At 42.1% G+C, this 20,284-nt stretch overlaps 1 protein-coding gene across 1 annotated transcript in view; it reads right to left on the minus strand.

The window, feature by feature from the left end:
* Nucleotides 1-20,284, minus strand: part of LOC136852349 (prolyl 3-hydroxylase 1-like) — a 285,127-nt gene that overhangs the window by 82,363 nt on the left and 182,480 nt on the right. Inside the window, exon 9 of the mRNA XM_067126927.1 lies at nt 5,520-5,612. Coding sequence (XP_066983028.1) covers nt 5,520-5,612 — 93 coding nt within the window. The remainder of the gene's footprint in view (nt 1-5,519; nt 5,613-20,284) is intronic.

The following is a 20,284-nucleotide window of genomic DNA, read 5'->3' on the forward strand; positions in this document are numbered from 1 at the left end:
GCATCTTAGTAGCCTTGGAACATATTGCAATACTCCCAGTGTCTGGCTACACAATATTTTGTGACTCTAAAAGTGCCTTAGAGTCCCTGGAAGTCTTCAATACTGATCATCCCTTAGTGTTGAAGATCTTGCAGTGGATCTTCTTGCACCATTGTAGAGGAAGCATTGTTTCTTTTGTTGGGTTCCTGCCCATGTGAACATATCAGGAAATGAAAAGGCAGACCAGCTAGCCAAATCAGCAGCACAAATTCCGATACCCAGAAAATGTCCTGTTCCATATCGTGATGCATTCCATATTATATGGAAATCCATCCAGCAATTATGGGCACTTCAGTGGGACAGAGTAGGCCCCAATAAAATGAAAGAAATCACTAGTCAGACACACCCTTGGAAATATGACCTAATGCCAAGGAAGTGGGAGGTTGTATTGTGTAGATTACGATTGGCCATACACATTTAACTCACGGCTTTATGATGAATGGGGAGAATGAGCCCTTCTGTGACGATTGCTTGGTTCCACTGACTGTTAGGCATTTGCTGGTTGAGTGTCCCAGTCTGGTGGAACTTAGGAATCATTTTTATCAAATGGCAGTGAAGCAGGTGGTAATTATAACATGGCAAAACTGTTGGGAGAAAGTATGTGTATTAATAATGTTATCTCTTTTATCAAAGAAGCTGGTCTTCTCAAATATATTTGACAGCTGTGCTGTCTTAGTATATATATATATATATATTTTTTTTTTCTAAAGTTATATTGTTTATCTGATCAAATCTATTAATAGTTCTTTTTAGCAGAATTTTATATATTTATTTATTTATTTTAGCTAGTTTTCTTTTTGTTTTTCCTTTTTAGTAAAATTTATATGTAGTTCTTTTTAGCAGAATTTTAATTTTAATTTTAATTTTTATAACATACTATAAAAATGAAAAGATCACACTTAGTATTCGGCGTCGGTGACCCTGGTAGTTTGACGCCAGATAACTCAATTAATCAATCAATCCTACACCCGTCCTCTAAAATGGAAACCATTGTTTTGTCTACATCTCATCACCAATCACAAACAACCCCAACATAAATACGATAATGTACAATAATTATCATTCATATGAATGAATTGTTCTGAACAGTTATATGTAATCCAAAATTGTGTTATTTATATATTATGGGCATATTCTAGGAATAATTCCATATCAATGAAATCAACTTTTATCTATGCGAGCCTAGCTGAGAAAATGTAAACATCGAGGTATGGTTGCACTCACAGCAACCTTTATCTTTTGGTAACCTTTCAGAAATGATAATGAATTTTTAATGAAAGATTAATATTATGTTATCCTAAATGTTATCACTACTGTAATTACATTACCATTAAAATTTCTGAAAGGTTGCCGAAAGATAAAGGTTGCTGTGAGCGCAACCATAACTCGATGTTTACATTTTCTCAGCGAGGCTCGCATAGATAAAAGGTCATTTCATTGATATGGAATTATTCCTAGAATATGCCCATAATATATAAGGTAAAAATGGTTTTATTACCTTTATTATCAGTTTATTTCGTAATGTGAATCTTTTCATGCATGTCAGTGGTTATCACACTGAGGCCAAGGCTAGCCTACCAATAAACATCACTTAGAATTCAAGGTTTGATTTTTAGAATGGTAGTATAAGACAATTTTTAGGGGTGAATTTTAGGATTTAAAGGTCATCTTGTATGCTGAAATATACGGTATTTATAATAAAATATGGATTGAAAACAAGCCGAATTATCAGTCTGTTATCACAAACTTACGGAAAATTGCTTACAATACGTTGGCAGTTAGCCTGTCAGCCATTTGCAATGAGTGGATCTAAACAAAATCATAGCGCCACCCTGGTGGCCTATCGCGGTAACACGTAAAGGTTTGATTTTATTTATGGTAAATTTCATATAGTTTCCTTTAAAGGTAAGTCTAAATTTACGTATAATTTCATACTTTATTCCAGTAACGCAATTCACTGTAATAATTAGGCTTGTTTTTCAATGTTTTATTATTAGCAACAAATCTGTGCCTACGCAGTATGCTTGCCGTAGGCTACGCCTAGCCTAGCCTATGAAGTTCGGTCTAACATCCGTAATGCAGCGACACTGGACGCAGTTTTTTTTTTTTATACGTTTAAAAATAGAGAATTCTAATACGCTAGCAAATGCAGTATGTCTCGATAAGTTCTACTTACATATTTTGGGGCCGGAAAACCAATTACTGTAATCCCTTTCCCATTATTCCTTATGGGAAAAAAGTGTTTATACCCATGAGTTTTTGTACCCACAAGCTCTTCCCCTCCAACTAATATTATATATATATATATATATTATACATATATATATTATATATATATATATATATATATATATATATATATATATATATATACATATATATATATATATATATATATATATATATATATATATATATATATATATATATATATATATATATATATATATATATATATATATATATATACTGATGGCTCAGTCGGTTACAGCAGCAGCCGACTTCAGAGAGGTCTGTGGCACGGTTCAGATCTGCAGTGTCCGACTGATCAGAGAGGCAGACACTTTGCTAACAAGTGTAGACATCCGGGATTATATATGTAATCAACAGATAGATTTGCTTAAAAAGCAAATGGGTGTTACAGACTAAATACACACACAAAACAAAGCCACTACAACACCTTCTAAAAACATAACAAACATCTCACACGTCTCGAACTCTCGCCCTACCCGCGCAACAACTTCGCTGCTGGGAAGAAAGGGCGTTGGGTCGGGTATGATACATGAAACATACGCTACCGGGGTCTAAGCGATGTCAGGCAGGGCAGCCGATCGAGACTACAGGTCTACCCTAAAGCCAAATCAAAAAGTCCTTCAAAAGAAGGCATCGTAGGCTTACCCCATACAAAAATGGGAAAACAAGCATGTTAAAAGAAGAAGATATATATATATATATATATATATATATATATATATATATATATATATATATATATATATATATATATATATATATATATATATATATATATATATATATATATATATATATATATATATATATATATATATATATATATATATATATATATAGAAGAAGATATATATATAATGCAGTAATCTCCCCGTGTTTATGTGTGAATTGTTGTATACTGTATAATTTTGTAGTCAGAGTTAGCATAAAGTTGCAGTGATTAAATGCTATATGGTTTGAGAGAGGATGTGAGTGGCGCTAAGAGAGACAGAGGGTCGTTTTTCGTTGTGTAGGGCACAATTTGTTAGTCAGTATTCAAAACTGCTGGAGTAATGCATTCCTATCACCTTCTTGGATGACTCCATTAGCGTACAAGGCATTATGGGCCGCGATCAAAACACTGTGGGGTGGAAGATTCCATTACGAAAGTTACCTAACGTCGTTCAGGAATGTTATATGAAGCGATGTTTTCCATTCTTATTATAATAACTAGAGATTCTCTTGTTCTGAAACTATGTAATAATAAGTATTATTATTAACTGTAATTCCACTTTGTCTCTAATTATCATTTTAAAGAGTTTTTAAAATAAAAACCTTGTCTGGGACCTGTCCGTGCACCCATAGGCTATTCCCTGCTCGTCTAAGACGCCCTTACAAGGGGCCCACATTCAGAGACCAAAAAACGTTGCTGAAAGGAGATGCGCTCTCTCTCTCTCTCTCTCTCTCTCTCTCTCTCTCTCTCTCTCTCTCTCTCTCTCTCTCGGGATTACGAATGTCCCGTTTTAATGTAATTGATATTTTGGTAGACGATGGTCACTCATATCTTTAACTGTTTAATTCCTTAGTAAATGTGTCTGAGTTATCTGAACAGTGTATTTTATTAAGTGTGTGTGTAACGGCGCCTGATTAAAAACACGAAGCAATTTGGTACCAAGGTATTGTAACATAATTATTGGGTTTTAGTGCACTAAAATATTTATAGTGGTTATATGTGAAGATACCTTTTCACTTTTTTTTATATTTTTTCGTGTTATATGTTGTATGCTTTATCTTTTGAAGAATTTTTCTTTTATACATATATGTGATGTGTTTGCTATTGCCTTAGTTTTTGCTTTACATTTTTTGATATTTAATTTTTGCAGAGTATATTTCTGTGTCTTTTGTATCCACATTTTTGCATGATTGATTTATTTGCTTTATTTTGTTTAACCCTTGGGAATTAATTTACTTACAATATATTTCCTTTCAATCAAGTTTTGTTATTTAACAATTTAAATTTTACTTGAATAATTTTTTGATTAATTAATAAATTACTTTCTGATTTAATTTTGACTGATGATTAATTCAAATTGGATTTAATTAATAAATTACTTTCTGATTTAATTTTGACTGATGATTAATTCAGATTTAATCCAATTTTGTTTTGTTTTCGAGTAATAATAATTTCCCTGAGACTGTTAAATGTCATGTATAATCTTTGAATTTAGAAATAAATTTTTGTATTTAAAATATTATATCAGTTTCATTCATTGACCCACCAGTAATTTTGATTTGAATTAGAGATAGAGTGGTAAGTGAGATGTTTTCCTTCAAGTAATTGAAGTGAGCTCGAACCAGGGAAATGAAATAAATAGAAATACTTGAACTTTTATAATGTTAAGGGAGTGACGCCCTTAGATTTTACCTCACACCTGTTTAACGAACTTATCTGTTTTCTTTCATGATTGATAAGTTTTATAAGGGATCACTGTTGCCTTTAGAGAAATCAGTCGTTTTGTATGTGTGATGAGGGTTGTGTGTCTGGCTATTGTGAGGTAACTATAATTGTTGAATAAATGGTAAGTTTGGTAATCAAATATCAAGCACTTAGATACCAGGTTTGATTTGAAGAACAGACACTGGACACTCCAGAGTCACCATATATAAATGGTGCCCTAGACTCCGGGACAAGCACTTAGATACCAGGTTTGATTTGAAGAACAGACACTGGACACTTTGTCACTATATATATATATATATATATATATATATATATATATATATATATATATATATATATATGTAATTTTTCTGACCCTTATTCTTCATTGTATACCAATTTTTTTTTATATTTAATATCAGTTATCACAAAAACCATGCCCAACTGTGGCAGTAATTACACCTTAGCCCAAAAATATCCAGGTATAAAAACTCCTCCCTCCAAAGTAAATTCAGCACATGCGCAGAAAGGATGAATCGCACCAACTACACGTATAGTTACTTTCCCAGGAGCATGAAACAAAACCAAGCTGCAAGACTTGGGTAAAGAGTGCTATTTGAAGGTGAGCCTCATTTCCCATCCCTGAAAAGTCATTTGAGCATCGGCTCATTTACCAGCTCCTCAGTGTAACTGGTTTTTAACACCTTGTCTCCCCAGCCCATGCATTACTTAGCTTTCTTTCTCTGACCCCAGCAAAAACATCTTTGCTTTATTATCTTTCCCTGGCCAAAAAGGTTAATCATCTTACCATTCCAATCCTGCCCAACGTGACTCCAAAGAACCTCTCTGACTCTGTGTGGGGGTTACCTCCTTTGTAACCATTGTTCTCTTCGGACGCCAGCTGTGTGAACAAATGAACCATTTGAGTCAAAAGATACATTTTATCGAAGGAATTCATTAATAAAAGTTGTATTTACCTAAGCTTTTTTAAGAACAATTCATAAATTGAAAGCGAAACCAACATCCCATTTTAAAAAGCAAGATACCAATAGTATTATGCAACTTCAGAGTGGGAATGAAAGATGTCTGAATTTTACACTATATTTGAACGCTAATTCAACTATAAGTAATACTGAACTGGAAATATACTGAAATTTTAGTAATATCACAGCTAGCTCTTCATAATAAAATGTACGTGTATACTTGAATACATTTAATTTTCAAAGAGAAATTGAATTGTATCAAATATACCTGTTGCTGCTTGGTAATAAACACAATCATTATTGTTTAAAATAGGCAGTCATGTTTCTTAATACACTTTTAATTTCATTTTATGTTCTACGTTTCGGTACAGTGTGGTGTTTGCTGAATATTCCTTGCGGAGGATTTGAGGGAGTGAGTTCCTCCCACACTCCACAAATGTCACAGCTGCCTCAGTGAACCGAGGCAAATGGAGAACCAACCAACTGCAGGGGATGGGACGACGTTAGTTTAGTTAAAAGACAAGTAACAAAATATTTTAAGCCTTTCAGTGCCAAGCAAAAACCATTACTTTACTTTGTCTGAGAAAGTTAAGTTTACCTTAGTTTAACTAGACCACTGAGCTGATTAACAGCTCTCCTAGGGCTGGCCCGAAGGATTAGACTTACAGTATTTTATGTGGCTAAAAACCAATTAGTTACCTAGCAACGGGACCTACAGCGTATTGTGGAATCCGAACCGATTATACCGAGAAATGAATTTCTATCAAGAGAAATAAATTCCTCTAATTCTTCATTGGGCGGCCGGAGATTCGAACTCAGGCCTAGCAGAGTGCTAGCCAACAACTCTACCGACTTGTCCAACGAGGAACTGACTGAGAACAGTCAAGTGTACAGTGGGGCTGCAGTTGTCTAGCATGATTTTTTCAATACAGACCACGAATGTTGTGCACGAATGCCAGAAAGTTTCAAGTCGTGAGATGTCTTCGGCTTCTGAAGTCATTGATGCTCACCGGACAAATATATATGATGCACTGTGAAAGTGTGCAAAGTATTCATTATGGAAATGGTAGTGCCATGTTGTTTGGGGACCATACATCTATCCAATGAATAATGAATAAAATGGTATGATAAGTAACTTTGATCTTCTAACTCCATTGATAACAAGATCATTGGACAATGAGAAGACAGCTTAGTTCTTCTCACTAGAACATAGAGGAGTTGTAAACTATGAACAAGATCATGAAACTTGAAAGTGGGGGTAGTCCTCATAAAATGCTCAAGTTCTCAGCTCTCAAAATAATTTCTCTCAGCTAAGAGATGGATTTTTTTATACTAATTTTCTTCATTAAAGGATTCTTAGCAGTCCTTCATCTAGTACACTATTAGGTACAAAGAAAGTTTCATAAACTGGTCTCCAGCCTTCCATCTCCAAATATTTTCTCAGGCTCTCCCAGAGCATGGGAAGGTGGCAATGCCCTTCTCCACACAATTCAGTAAATTTGAAATTAATACAAAAGGAGATGTAACCTTCTGAGACTTCGCATTGAGTTTACTCGTAATTCGTTATGAAAATGCAAACCAATGCTTACTCCTTGAAATATGTGACCTTGGCTGCTCAGTTTTGAGAGAAAAATCCCATCTCAAGAGGTTTTTGGATAAGTAAAGCTGTCCTTCATCTTCACTGTAACAATGAGACGTCTGTATTTGCCTGGTATAGCGATCTGTTGTGGGTTGTCAAAGTCATGTCACAATGCTCTCCAAAGGAAGGAGGAATGGATTTGGTTGAAAATCATTTGCACAAAAGAGCATTACTGTACATAAACAGAATGCCAATAAAGGGCTTTGAAGCTTAGTACTAATAAGAACTACAAAACCCAAATTTCCTGTCATGTGACAATAAACTACAAAGGCTATTATAACCTGTGATGTGAAGAATTGATGGAAATTTGCAAACATGAGTTATAAACCTGTAGATTGTTATCAAATCTCCAAAACAGCAATTATGAAAGGCATGCAGCCCTAGGAAGCTGTATAACAGGAGGGACGAGAGAATGTCAACAACTTCTCTTGTGGTACAAATGATGTGAAGAACATCAGGGTCAGCAATCTGAAGTCATGCTTTCTTGAAAAGATTTCATAATGGAAATAGGATGAGGTGCAAAATTCATTAAACCTCATTTAAGCAACCAGCAAAATACTGAAGAGGGAAACTATGAAGAGGTTCCAGTGCTGTTGCTCTTGTCTGAGGTTTCATGATCCTGCTGTGAAGGGATGAATCCCTTCACAGTGCCCACTTAAATGACAATTCTTCCCAGGACAAAATGGAAGCAGTTATTTATTCCTTTCTTTCACCAAACATAATTTCTCAAAAACTTTGCGGCACTAAATCCCTATTTCAGACTTCAATTTCATAGGTAGACCATCTAATTTCTGACATATCTGAGTCAGAATCAACAGGCAGAGCTGTCATAAGAGATGCTGTACTCTTCACTCATACGTTATCCGTGCACATTTTTTAAAACTGAAATTTTTCAATGAAAGCATGTGCAGCTAGACTGTCAGACAGAATAGAAAGGTAGTTGCACCACGCACATGCCCCTTGAAGCCTCAACAATCCTCACTATTTGCTGTGTTGCCCTTTTCACTTTATTTCTTCTGTAAGTGATAAAATAGGCGAATTCTACATAATGAATTCAAAACCATTGTAAGGGCATCAGATCGCCTCTCCATTCTTGTGTTTCACTCCTCATATGTACATTAATCAAGTCATATATGTTACTTGTTATTATTTCAGATTCTTTATGTATCTCATTGTATGTATCATTGTACGGCCTTTCTGCCAATATATATATATCTGCCTTTTACATGTTCTGGAACGCATTATATATGTCTTCTTATGCCTGTTAACAAACACAATTTCTGTATGGATGCAGTGGGGGGCCTCAGGTCGCCTGCTACCTTTCCGTCCGCTTTCCGCATTATAAACAGCTGTCTAGAATAATAAAGAATCAGTCTTTCACCTCTGGCATTTCTTGAACCTCACATTGGTGACCCCGGAGTGACACGTACCGCGGTTTTGGCCCAGCCATTAACGGACTAAAAACACCGCAGCCTACCATCAGAGAGCCTTTAGCAGACTAATTATGGCATCAAAGTTTAGGCCTCTGATAGCTCCCTCCCTGGTGGAAACCGTGCCATTAACGGACTAAATACGGCGTACCCAAAAAGGGCATGGTTTGGCACTTCGTTCGACCACTCAAACAATCAGCACCATTAACGGACTCAGTACGCGCATTTTTCCGTGTTTGGTGCGTTAGCAGTAAAGATGTCGGAAGCTGAACTTCAGTGCTAACCCGCGAGCATCGTCTGTATGCCCCTCTCGCCAACAAAGCCAGACGCAGTCAAACTTCCTCCATTTTCGAGGCAGAACACGGCATTATGGTTCCTGCACGCAGATGCGAACTTTAGTGTGGCGCGCATCTCAGACAATGTTATCAAATCCAGCGTCACCATGATGGCACTCCCAGAAGAGGTGTTCAACAGAATCTCCCCCTGGCTCGGCGCAGCCGGACAAGGTCACATATGCGCCTTGAAGAATACACTCATCCAAACTTACTCCATGTCTGTGACCGAGAGAGCGCAGCGCGCACTCGACCTATTATCCCAGCCCCTCGGAGAAGCATCACCCAGGGAGGCCTGGGACAAACTACGGGGGTTGGTAACACTGCCAAGCCACAATGAAAACGGGAGGAAGAGGAAGGTAGACTTAACAAGAGCGATCTTCCTTCGGCACCTCACGCAGGAATTTAGGGGCCAGATAAAAGATGCAGATGCCCTCAGCGTGGACGCCTTAGTCGATGTCGCCCAGAAAATACACGAGGCCACCAAGGCCTCGAAACACACTGCCACCCTCACAGTTGCTGCCCTGGGAGCCCACAGCCTGACGGAGGAGAACAACGACAGCGAGAGAGACATCAACGCCGTTTACAAGAAGAAGACACCATTCAGGGAACACAGGACATGGTCAAACCCGGCGTGGTGCTTCTTCCTTAGAAAATTCGTCACCAACGCCAGGAACTGCAGACCTCCCTGTTCCTTTACAAAACAACAAAAGCGGCCACAAGCAACAGCAGTGGACATGAAATCCAACTCCCTCCGAATAGCAGGCTTTTCATCAGAGAGGAAATTTTGAAACGGCGCCTGCTGGTAGATACGGGAGCAATGCACTCGGTCTTCCAGCCATCCGAGGAAGATTTAGAAAAGATACCTGACTCAACACCTGCCCGAAAAGATACCTGATTCAACACCCACCCTCATAGCAGCAAACGGAAGTCCCATCCGCACGTATGGCACGACAACCCAGACTATCTCAGTTCTGGGCCGCAGATACCACTGTCCCTTCGTCATCATGGAAGTCAAGTTTCCCCTGCTGGGCACAGACTTCCTAGGGCACCACGGACTTCTGGTCGATGTCGGAAGACAACGCCTCCTCGACACAGGAACCTGCCACTCCCGTGCCTGCCATCTGCTCCACAGCCCCCCAACAGCTACACGTCCCTCCTACAAAGCTATGCCAGTCACCAGGGGCTTCAGCAAAGCACAGCATCTTCCATCATATCACCACGACGGGCCCACTGACCCATGCCAAGTTCCGACGACTGTCCCCCCAAAAGTTACAAGATGCCAAATGGGCCTTCGCAGAGATGGAACGGATGGGCGTCTGTAAAAAAGCATCAAGCTCGATGATTTATGGAGGCCCTGCGGGACTATCGGCGCTTGAAATTACTGACAACACCAGGCCACTACCCCCTCCCTAACATGCAAGACCTGATGGGCGCCCTCCACGGCGCGAAGATTTTCTCCAAGATGGACCTGCTGAAGTCATACTTCCAAGTCCCTGTGCATCCTAACGACGTCCCAAAGACTGCCATCATCACACCCTTCGGGACTTATACGTTCTCCTATTCCACCTTCGGTCTCAGGAACGCAGGTGCCACATTCTGGCACCTGATGGACACCATCTTGGGGGATCTGCCTTTCTGCATCTGCTATGTTGACGACTTCCTCATCTTCTCCAGGTCCCCAGAGGAACACCTATGCCAGATCCGCACCGTCCCGAAACGTCTGCAGGACAGCGGAATAGTCGTCAGGTTCGACAAATGCATTTTTGGGACAGAAAAAGTAGACTTCCTTAGGCATGAGATTTCCCTAGCAGGAATGCGCCCCATGGCCTCTAAAGTAAAAGCTATAGAGAATTTCCCGAAACCACAAACCATCAAGGCCCTTCAGGAGTTTCTTGGGATGATAAACTACTACCGATGTTTCATCCCAGACGTTGCCCGCACTATGTACCCCCTGACATCAATCCTGAAGGGCAAGCCAAAAACACTGACCTGGGAGGCTCCGCAGCAGCAGGCATTCATAGAAACAAAGACAGCCCTCGCCAGTGCCACTACCTTGACTCACCACAACCCTGCAGCCACCATCAGACTGACAACAGACACCAGCAGCATTGCCTGCGGCACAGTACTCGAGCAACTAGTGAACAGCGCCCCCCAACCCTTGGCCTTCTTCAGCCAAAAGTTTTCACCAGCAGAGACCCGCTACAGCGCCTTCGACAGGGAGCTGCTGGCTATGTACCAGGTGGTGAGGCACTTCAAGTACCTGCTGGAAGGGACTGAATTCATGATCCTAGCAGATCACAAACCCTTGGTGCATGCATTTGCAAAGCCAGGAGATGCGTGGTCTGCAAGGCAACAGCGACACCTGACCGCCATCTCTCCGAATTGGTGCACCATCATCAGCGCGCCCTGGCAGCAAGAACCAGTAGCAGCTGGCGCCTGTCGAGAGTAGAAATCATTCCCTTCACCTCGGCATTGACTATGAAGACCTGGCAAAAGAACAAGCAGCAGACCCAGAGATGGCAGACTACAGAACGGCACTGACGGCTCTTAAGTGAGCAGCGTGCCCTTAGGAAACTTGAGCGCAACTCTCTCCGCGGCACCAGCACAGACCACCCCTGCCCCCTAGTACCCGCCTCGAGGAGGAAGCAGGCGTTCAACATAGTCTACGGTCTCTCCCATCAATCAGGGCGCACAACGGCGCACCTCATGAATGACAAGTTCATCTGGCATGGCATCAACAAGGACATCCGTCAGGGGGCAAGGAAGCTGCATCCCATGCCAGGCGAGACAAAACATCCTGGCACACAGAACCGGGGTTGGCGACTTCCCCAGCCTTGTGTCAGTGCTTCTCGCCGATCCCATCGAGGCCGTGGGCCTCTTCCGCATTTGGGAGGAGCCAGATACCTCCTGACGATCATAGACCGCTCTACCGGCTGGCCCGAGCCCAACCCCATGGAGGAGGTGGGCACCAACATCGTCATGCGCAGAGGCCCTCCTCGCCAGTTGGATCAGCCATTTCAGAGTGCCAGACAGCATCACTACAGACAGGGGTCCAGCCTTCCTGTCAGAGCTCTGGGTTTCCTTGGCACGCCTGATGGGTACGACACTACACAACACAACAGCCCTACAACCCCGCAGTGGATGGCATGGTCAAGAGGGCTCACCGCTCTCTTCAGGCAGCTCTCATGGCACGTTGCACCGATGAGAGGTGGAGGAACAGCTCCCCTTCGTCCTGCTGGGTATCCGCACTGCATCGAAAGCAAATGGCGACACCTCCCCTGCTGAAAAAGTCTACGGGGAGACACTGGCGCTCGGAGAATTCTTCCCGCTGTTGGCTGACAGCGCTGACACCCCCTCCCGAGGTTGGGGAACTCGCACAGAAGTTCGTGCCCTGCCATAAGACCTTCACCGACAGAACCACCACCTACAGCCCACCCGCCTTAGACTCCCTGCGCTCTACGTCTTCTGCGTCAGGTGGACGCCCATCGATCTGTCTCTTAACCAGGCTACAGGGGGCCCCACCGTCATCAGGCGGGCCGCCAAGGCATACCTCCTGACATCTACAGGCGTGAAGACTGGGTCACCATCAACAAACTGAAGCCAGCATTCCTGTTGGAAAGTGAAGTACACAAGGAGGCAGGCAGGCACCCCAGAGTTTCCCCTCAGTACCTCCCCCTCAGACACACCGCCCCCCACCAAAGCGGGGTCCAAGGCCCAGGGACACATTGAGCCAACCCCAGATGTCAGTTCCACCTCACGCCCACAGTTCTCCAGGAATAGGGGCCCACCCAACTACCCCAGCGATTGTGTGATTAATGTTGTTTCATCCAATAATTGCTCCCTCTAATTATTGTCTTGGGAGTATTTGTAAGGGCATCAAATCGCCTATCTCCATTCTTGTGTTTCACTCTCATATGTACATTAATCACGTCATATATGTTACTGTTATTATTTCAGATTTATTATGTATCTCATTGTATGGATCATTGTACGGCTTTTCTGCCAATATATATCTGCCTTTTACATGTTCTGTAATGCATTATATATGTCTCCTTATGCCTGTTAACAAACACAATTTCTGTATGGACGCAGCAGGGGCCTCAGGCCGCCCACTACCTTTCCGCTCGCTTTCCACGTTATAAACACCTGTCGAGAATAATAAAGAGTCAGTCTTTCACTTCTGACATTTTCTTGAACCTCACAATCAATATTATAGGGTCACTAACGCCGGTTGGTAATAACTGACGAACTTAATCGTTCTTGATCCTCTCAGAAATGAGGAACAAAGTTTTCTGTGAAGTGTTGATTTATTGCAGCTGATTATTATGGATTTTTGCGTAAAGCTTTTATTTCAAAGTGTTGAATAACTGTGTTACGTTTGCAGAATTTTACTATTTGTTGTAACTATCTTCAAGCTTAAATTATCATATCATTTCGCAAGATAAGTTGAATTTATTTACAGATTTCAATCGAAATGGACTTCATGTTGTTCACAAATTCAAGAGGCAGAATCTGACCAAGGTCATGCGTTTTAATTAAAAGAAAGAATGGAAGCTCCATGACTACTGGCGTGGGAGGAGGAGAAAACAGTGCAATGCGTCCCTTGAAGACAAAAAGCGACATCATCGAAGAAGGACTTGTCATGAACACAGCCATCCTCTGAGTGCTGCCAGACTTACTGCCCTAAAGACAGTTGATGCAATCAAGAGAAGAGTGAGGTCATCAGACAAGTGCACATCATCTGTTATACAATTTAAACGCAACAACGCAGCTTCCTTTGGACACTGCAGGAGCCCTACCTAATAAAGAGGCTCTGACACGAATGGTGCACGACTCACAAAGAAGTGTGCCAGATAAGAATATAATTAGCCAGTAGGGTAACAATGAGAGGAGAACCTTTTTTGGTATACGAAGATGAGAATCTTGACATTGTGATTACGACAACTGCAAAAATTGATGTTCTTGAAAGCAAATTACACTTGTTTTGTGATGGAACATTTGATTTGACCCCTGACAGTTTCCAGCAAAACTATTCATGCCATGCTAACTGAATCAAGAACTGCCATTGGTGTTCTGTGCCACAAAGCACAAGAACGTAGCAAAAATGATGCAATGTGGATTTTCTCAAGAAAAAAGAATTATAAACCTGAATCCCTGATGCTAGACTTGAAAGAGCTGCATGAATTCAAGACATCGAATCACTGGTTGTTTGCTCCATTTTGGGCAATGTCTTTGGTGAAGAATTCCAAGCCCAAGGACTTGCTATTCTGGTATGCTGCATGTCCCAAATATCTAATGCGTTAAATCAGAAGCGCTTGCATTTGTTCCTCTGCAAAGTGTTAGTGACATGTTTGAACAATTTTATATTTGCCTCTAGATGAGGAAACGAACAAGATCCTGGGAGACTTTCTAACCTGTTTTGAGACTATTGATTGGGAATGTGCAGCGAGGATGAAGAAGACGGCCTGCTTTTCCGCAAGAACTTTTGGAATGTCCAATGGTAAAAGAGTTTTTTACATGATTTGCTCGCACAAAATGACTCGATAGAAGGCCAAACAGTCTTTGACCTACAAGTCACCATTAAACACCCAGCCCTGTGTCGACTTGCAGTAGACCGATTGTGTAAAGAGCAAGCCATCAACGAACTCCTTATTGATCATGCCAATGCTGGAGTTGCGTTAAAACCAACCAAGAAATGTACGAGTATGTCTATCAACCCCAGAAGAACCTCGTGGAGAAGTATGATACCATCCTGGTTCTTGGATATCTTCGTGGCATTGCTCACAATTTATAGAATTACTGACCAGATTGATTTTTGGTTTCAGATTTGATTTAATAAATAATTTTTAAAAATATTGTCTGGTAAGCATAATGTCCAGTATGGATAAAACTATCCGTGGGCATAATGTCCATAGTAGGCAAACTATCCACAAGGCATAATGTCCACAGGCAAACTATCCGTAGGCATAATATCCAGTAGGCAAACTATCTGAGGCATACAGGTAATGCTCCAGTAGGCACACTATCCGCAGGCATAATGTCCAGTAGGCAAAGTATCCTAGGCATGATGTCCTGTAGGCAAACTGACTACTTTAGTAGGCACATTGACCGTGATGGGCAAACTCTCAGTAGGCAAACTAAACTGTCCATAGGCAAAATATCCGGCCACGGCACTTCATGTGATAAAGACATAAAGACTTGGGAGCTGAATTATCTACTGAATATCGATTGAACAGAACGAAATTACCAAATCCTAATTAGGATCGAGTCCTCCCACTGAAACTGTCAACACATCAATAATTTATCCTATTAGCTCTATCCAGCTGGCAACTTGATTAGGGCTGATACACCACAAAGTTGACTTTCTTGGCATCTAAGTAATCCCTCACAGTCTTCAAGAATACAGTACTAAATTTCCCGAAGAATAATTAAGTAATGCTTTGGGAATTCAGCGTCGGTAAATGATTTTATCATAAAATGCCTTAGCACATTCCTTAGCTGCCTTTTTTTTAAAATAGAAAAATTTTGCATATCTTGTCAACACATCGTTAACATCGAGTAAATGGCTGAGGGCTGTACGTGGTTTGTTAGACTCAGTTAACAAATTCAGTGAGCAATCTTTAAAAGCCTCTGTGGGTATAGGATATGGATGTGTTATGACAAGTGCTTTTACCATTCCTTTAAACTTAACCAAAAACTTCAAGTTATATTCCTGTTCATAATCTTTCCAGATGCACCACATTATTATTATTCTTATTGTTCTGCAGCCAAGATAGTGATACTAATTAAAGACATAGATAAGATTATTTGTCTATTGTATAGGCTGCCACTCTAGGTGCATGGTGTTGCGACTTGTATAAAGTATCAACAGTAATGTCCTATATATCAGTTCAGTAATTGATTCTAAGTTTTCATCCTTATGCTGCTCTTTCAATAGTCTTGCCATCTCATTCCTTCGGAAGAAAAAAAAAAATGATCGGTCTTCTAAATGAATTAAAAGAAACCTCATTAATAACATATTCACTATGCTGTGTGTGTATGTGTGAAGAACCCTTCATGGTAAAAACATCATTAGGAAAGACATCAATAACTGTCACAATTTAAATATATTAAATAAATCTTCATGAAGAGCTTGTAAATTGCCATTTGATTAGGCCTTTTATACAAAATCTTCAGTAATATTCACTTAACCTGGCACATACTGACTCTGTTCAGAAAAAATTATTAGCCAATTTCAAGCCAGTTTTAAGCAAATGAACAAGTGGTTTATGATCTTTCAGAACTGTGACTTCAGTACCATATAACTAAGCTTCAAATTACACTACAAGAGATGTGTCTTTATCACGGCTGTTTTTTGTTTCATTAGGCGGATGACACCTATTCCATAATTTGATGCACCTGTGATACGATAAAATTTGAGAAATTAAGAACAATTAAAATCAAATGAATTAGTAACACTGTTAGTAATTTATCAAAAGTCATTCTGATATGCTTGATGCACCTCATGTAGAATATATATCTTTCTTTAAAAGGAGAGGTGATAGCAGAGTAATTGTCAACAAACTTCCTATAATAATATGCCATCCTTAGAACTTGCAAAAATATTCTTTGTTTTGACACATTAGAAAATGGATGATCAGTTTTGTTTTATTGTGCATAACTTGCAGCAATTTTTTGAGGAGAGTACAAGGCGGGTAAATTAATTCTTCTTGAAAGATTTCATGTTTTCATGGTTAAAAATTAGTGAGTTGACTGCTGTTAGGAAGGTGCTAAACAGAGAGTATTTTCCATAAGCAATTGTATCAAGTCAGAGACAAAGGTCTTGGGCTTAGCAGTGGCACTAGTGACAGTCCTATCATATTACTTTTCATAAAAGGAGTCTAAGGCAGAGAAAACTGGCCTGAAACTGGAGACAACAAATGCGTTTTTTGATGAGCATAAAATCTGTAAACTTTGTTGATGAGAAGGTATGTCAACAAATCAGACAAAGTCAAAGACTGGCCAGTCTCATGATTATGTTCAGAAATGCTAGGGTTATCAGGTTTTTGGGGTTTGAGTATGTTTCATTCCAGGTGTCCTCAAACTGTTAAGGACAGTGTATAGATTTGTCAAGTACTACTTTTTGATCTGAGAAGAAACGAAGGAGAAAACCTGTGTCACGACTGCCTTTTCATGTTAAAGGCCTAGAAGAATAGTTTCAGACTTTACTAAGCTGCTTAGCTGTGTAGTGCCTGGCCCAGTCTTAGGATCTGCAGCCTATTTTGATAATCAGTATCTGCAGAAAATTTAACATGGATACTGATAACGGTGCTCACTTTGTTGTTTCAGAAAGTCCTCAGCGAACTTCCTTCCACCACCTCCTAGACTCAACCTCTCAGCGTTCCTGATTTTTCATGTAGATGTCCAACCCTCCAAGATGACCCACCCACCACAGGAACCCTGGAGGCGCCTCCTCCAGGCTGCCTGCCGCTGCCCCTGAACTGCGTGTCGAGCGACCTGACCAAGGAAGGACCAGTTCGACATCATCCTTCAGCCTGCCGCCCGTCCTCCTGTCTGTTCCCTGCTGGCCAGCGTTTTACCCTTCTGCCTCCCTGCCCATATAGCCCAAGCCTTCGCGCCCATTGTGGTGTCACCAAGACAATTTCCGAATTGTTTCGTTCTGTTATGGTCTGTTAAGAACCATGGGCACATGTGATTGTGTGAATTTTCAACGGACAAAAACAAGACAAAGCATTTCTTTTTCTCTCCCTCCCGTGCATCAGCTGGAGGATTGTATTGTTGGAATGTTTAGTGTACCATACAATGTTCCTGTCTGTTTCTCTCTAACCATTGTTGTCTCGATTCATGTACAATCACCACTACTGGTGCATTGCCATGCAAGCATTGTGTGGTTCAATGTACTCATAATGTTCACGAAGGTCTTCTGTTTCCAAACTAATATGTATGTTTCTATTTGGGTGAAGGCAAAGCGTTCTAAGCCATTTTCAAACTATATTATGCTTGGTGTGGTATTCATTAATCTGTGAATCTCATAAATGTCCATATGTGGAACTGGTCTAGTGTGATGGATATGTTTATCATTGTGCGTTTATTATGTCTCTCACAATTACCATCTGTTTGTCTGTGACAAGCACAGATCCCAGAAACTTATAATCTCTGTTTTGCCTTGTCTGTGTGTAGAAACACTTTATTTGCTCGCACCAACCCAATAACAATTCTGAGGAGATTCTTTACATTTCATTCAGTAAGGAACCACCAATAAACTAGACATCACCCAGCTTCAGTATGTCACTAATACCTTTGTGGGGGTGCGTTTTTCTGTCAGTTTCTGGGTTTTTGAGGGCGCCCATGCCTCCCCATTCCTCGCGAGGGTTGTCCAGGGGCTGCTGCATCTGCGGGAGGTTTGGGATCCGCCTCCGTTTTGTTCCCCAGGGATGCAGGTTGAGACGATCTATTGTTTGTGCGGTCTTCCCGCCCATGGATGGATATTCGGAATGCCTTCCTGTTCCTTTCCAGTACAGAAGGTCCTCTGTAAGGTCTAGTCAGGGTGGGGTGTGTTGGGCGCATTCCTGACGAACATGGGTGAGGAGGACAGGGGTGGGGGCATGAAGGGGACATCCTGTAAGGAATGGTGATGTCCTTTGGTGAGGCAAACTTTCCAAGATGTCACGGAACCTCTGCATCCCCCATGTTGTCCCTGTCCTCTGTTGGCGAGTTCTTGTTGGACTACCAGGAGTCTCCCCGTGTGTTTTTCCATTGATGAGTCGTAGCGTTGGCTCTGGGGCCAGTCCTCAACCGAGGAGGGACCCAGGGCAGCTGGTAGTTCCAAGTTTTGTAGGAGCAGCTGAGCCATGAGGGGGCCTTCAGAGACCTGTGGAACCTTTCCACCATTCCGTTGGCTGCGGGGTTGTAGGTGTGGTGGTGCTGTGGTGGTGGTCCCCATTAGGCATGCCAGGAGCTGTCCACAGCTCCAGACCCAGGACGCGGGTCCCCCTGTCTGTTGTTATTTCTTGTCTAGGACGCGAACTGGCTGATCCAGCTGGAGAGGAGGGCTGCGTGCATGCACTGGGGTGGCTTCTTCCATGGCGTAACCGGGCCACCTGGTGGAGCGGTTGGCGACTGTCAGAAGGTATCTGGTTCCTCCTGATGGAAGAAGTACCACCGCGTTGATGTGGATGTGCCCAAAGCGTCTCTTTGGCTGAATTCGCCCACTCCGATTCGGTGTGCCGGCCCACTTTACTTGCCTGACACTGCATACACTGTCTTGCCCAGGCTGTTGCGTCTTTCTGTATGCCATGCCAGATGAACTTCTCCATCAACAGCCTGGCTGTTGTCCTTCTGGAGGGTGGGATGGGCCGTGGATGACGTCGAAGACCAGCCCGGCATCTGGAGGCAGCACCAGGGGGCAGGGCGTCTGGTGCTAATGTCACTCAATGTTGATCCTCCTGAACCAAGGGCACGTCCTTCCACTTCAGCGGCGTGATGGCTGTATGGTTGGGCAGGGCCTCAGGGTCAGCAATCTGTTCATGGGTGATGTCCTCCTAGTCGATCCCGAGCTGTACTGAGTCGATCTCGATCCTCAGAGGGCGTCAGCTAGTGGGTTCTTCTTGCCAGGGGAGGTATTTGATGGTGCAGGTGAACTCCGCAATGGCTGCGAGTGCTGCTGCTGCCTAGAGAGGACCATCGTCCCCCAGCTTTGTGAAGGCGTGGACCAGCGGCTGGTGGTCAGTCCAAATTGTGAAGGCATTCCCTCCAGGAGGAACTTGAAGTGCCATACCGCCTGGTATGCTGCAAAGTTCCTGGTCAGTGCTGTAGTGGGACTTGGTGGGGTTTAGCCTCCTACTGAAGAAGGCGATGGGCGAAGGGGTCCCTCTGATGACTTGCTCAGGACAGCTCTGCAGGCAGCATCGCTGGCATTCATCGTCAGCTGGAGGAGTGTTGGGGTTCTGGTGGGCCAAAGATGTTGCTTTGGCAAGGGTGGCCTTCGTCAGGAGGAAGGCCTTCTGCTGGTCAGGGGCCCCACACTAAAGACTTTGGACGTCCCTTGAGGACCTCCGTCAGAGGGGCCATGGTGTGAGCAATCCCGGGATGAATCTTCTGTAGTTGACCAGTTTCTTGTATCTGATGGAGGTTCTGTATGCGGCCCTGATGGATTGGGTGGGGAACTTCTGGGCATATCTCGTGGC

The sequence above is a fragment of the Macrobrachium rosenbergii genome, chromosome 3 (genome assembly GCF_040412425.1).
Source record: "Macrobrachium rosenbergii isolate ZJJX-2024 chromosome 3, ASM4041242v1, whole genome shotgun sequence".
Lineage (NCBI taxonomy): Eukaryota > Metazoa > Arthropoda > Malacostraca > Decapoda > Palaemonidae > Macrobrachium > Macrobrachium rosenbergii.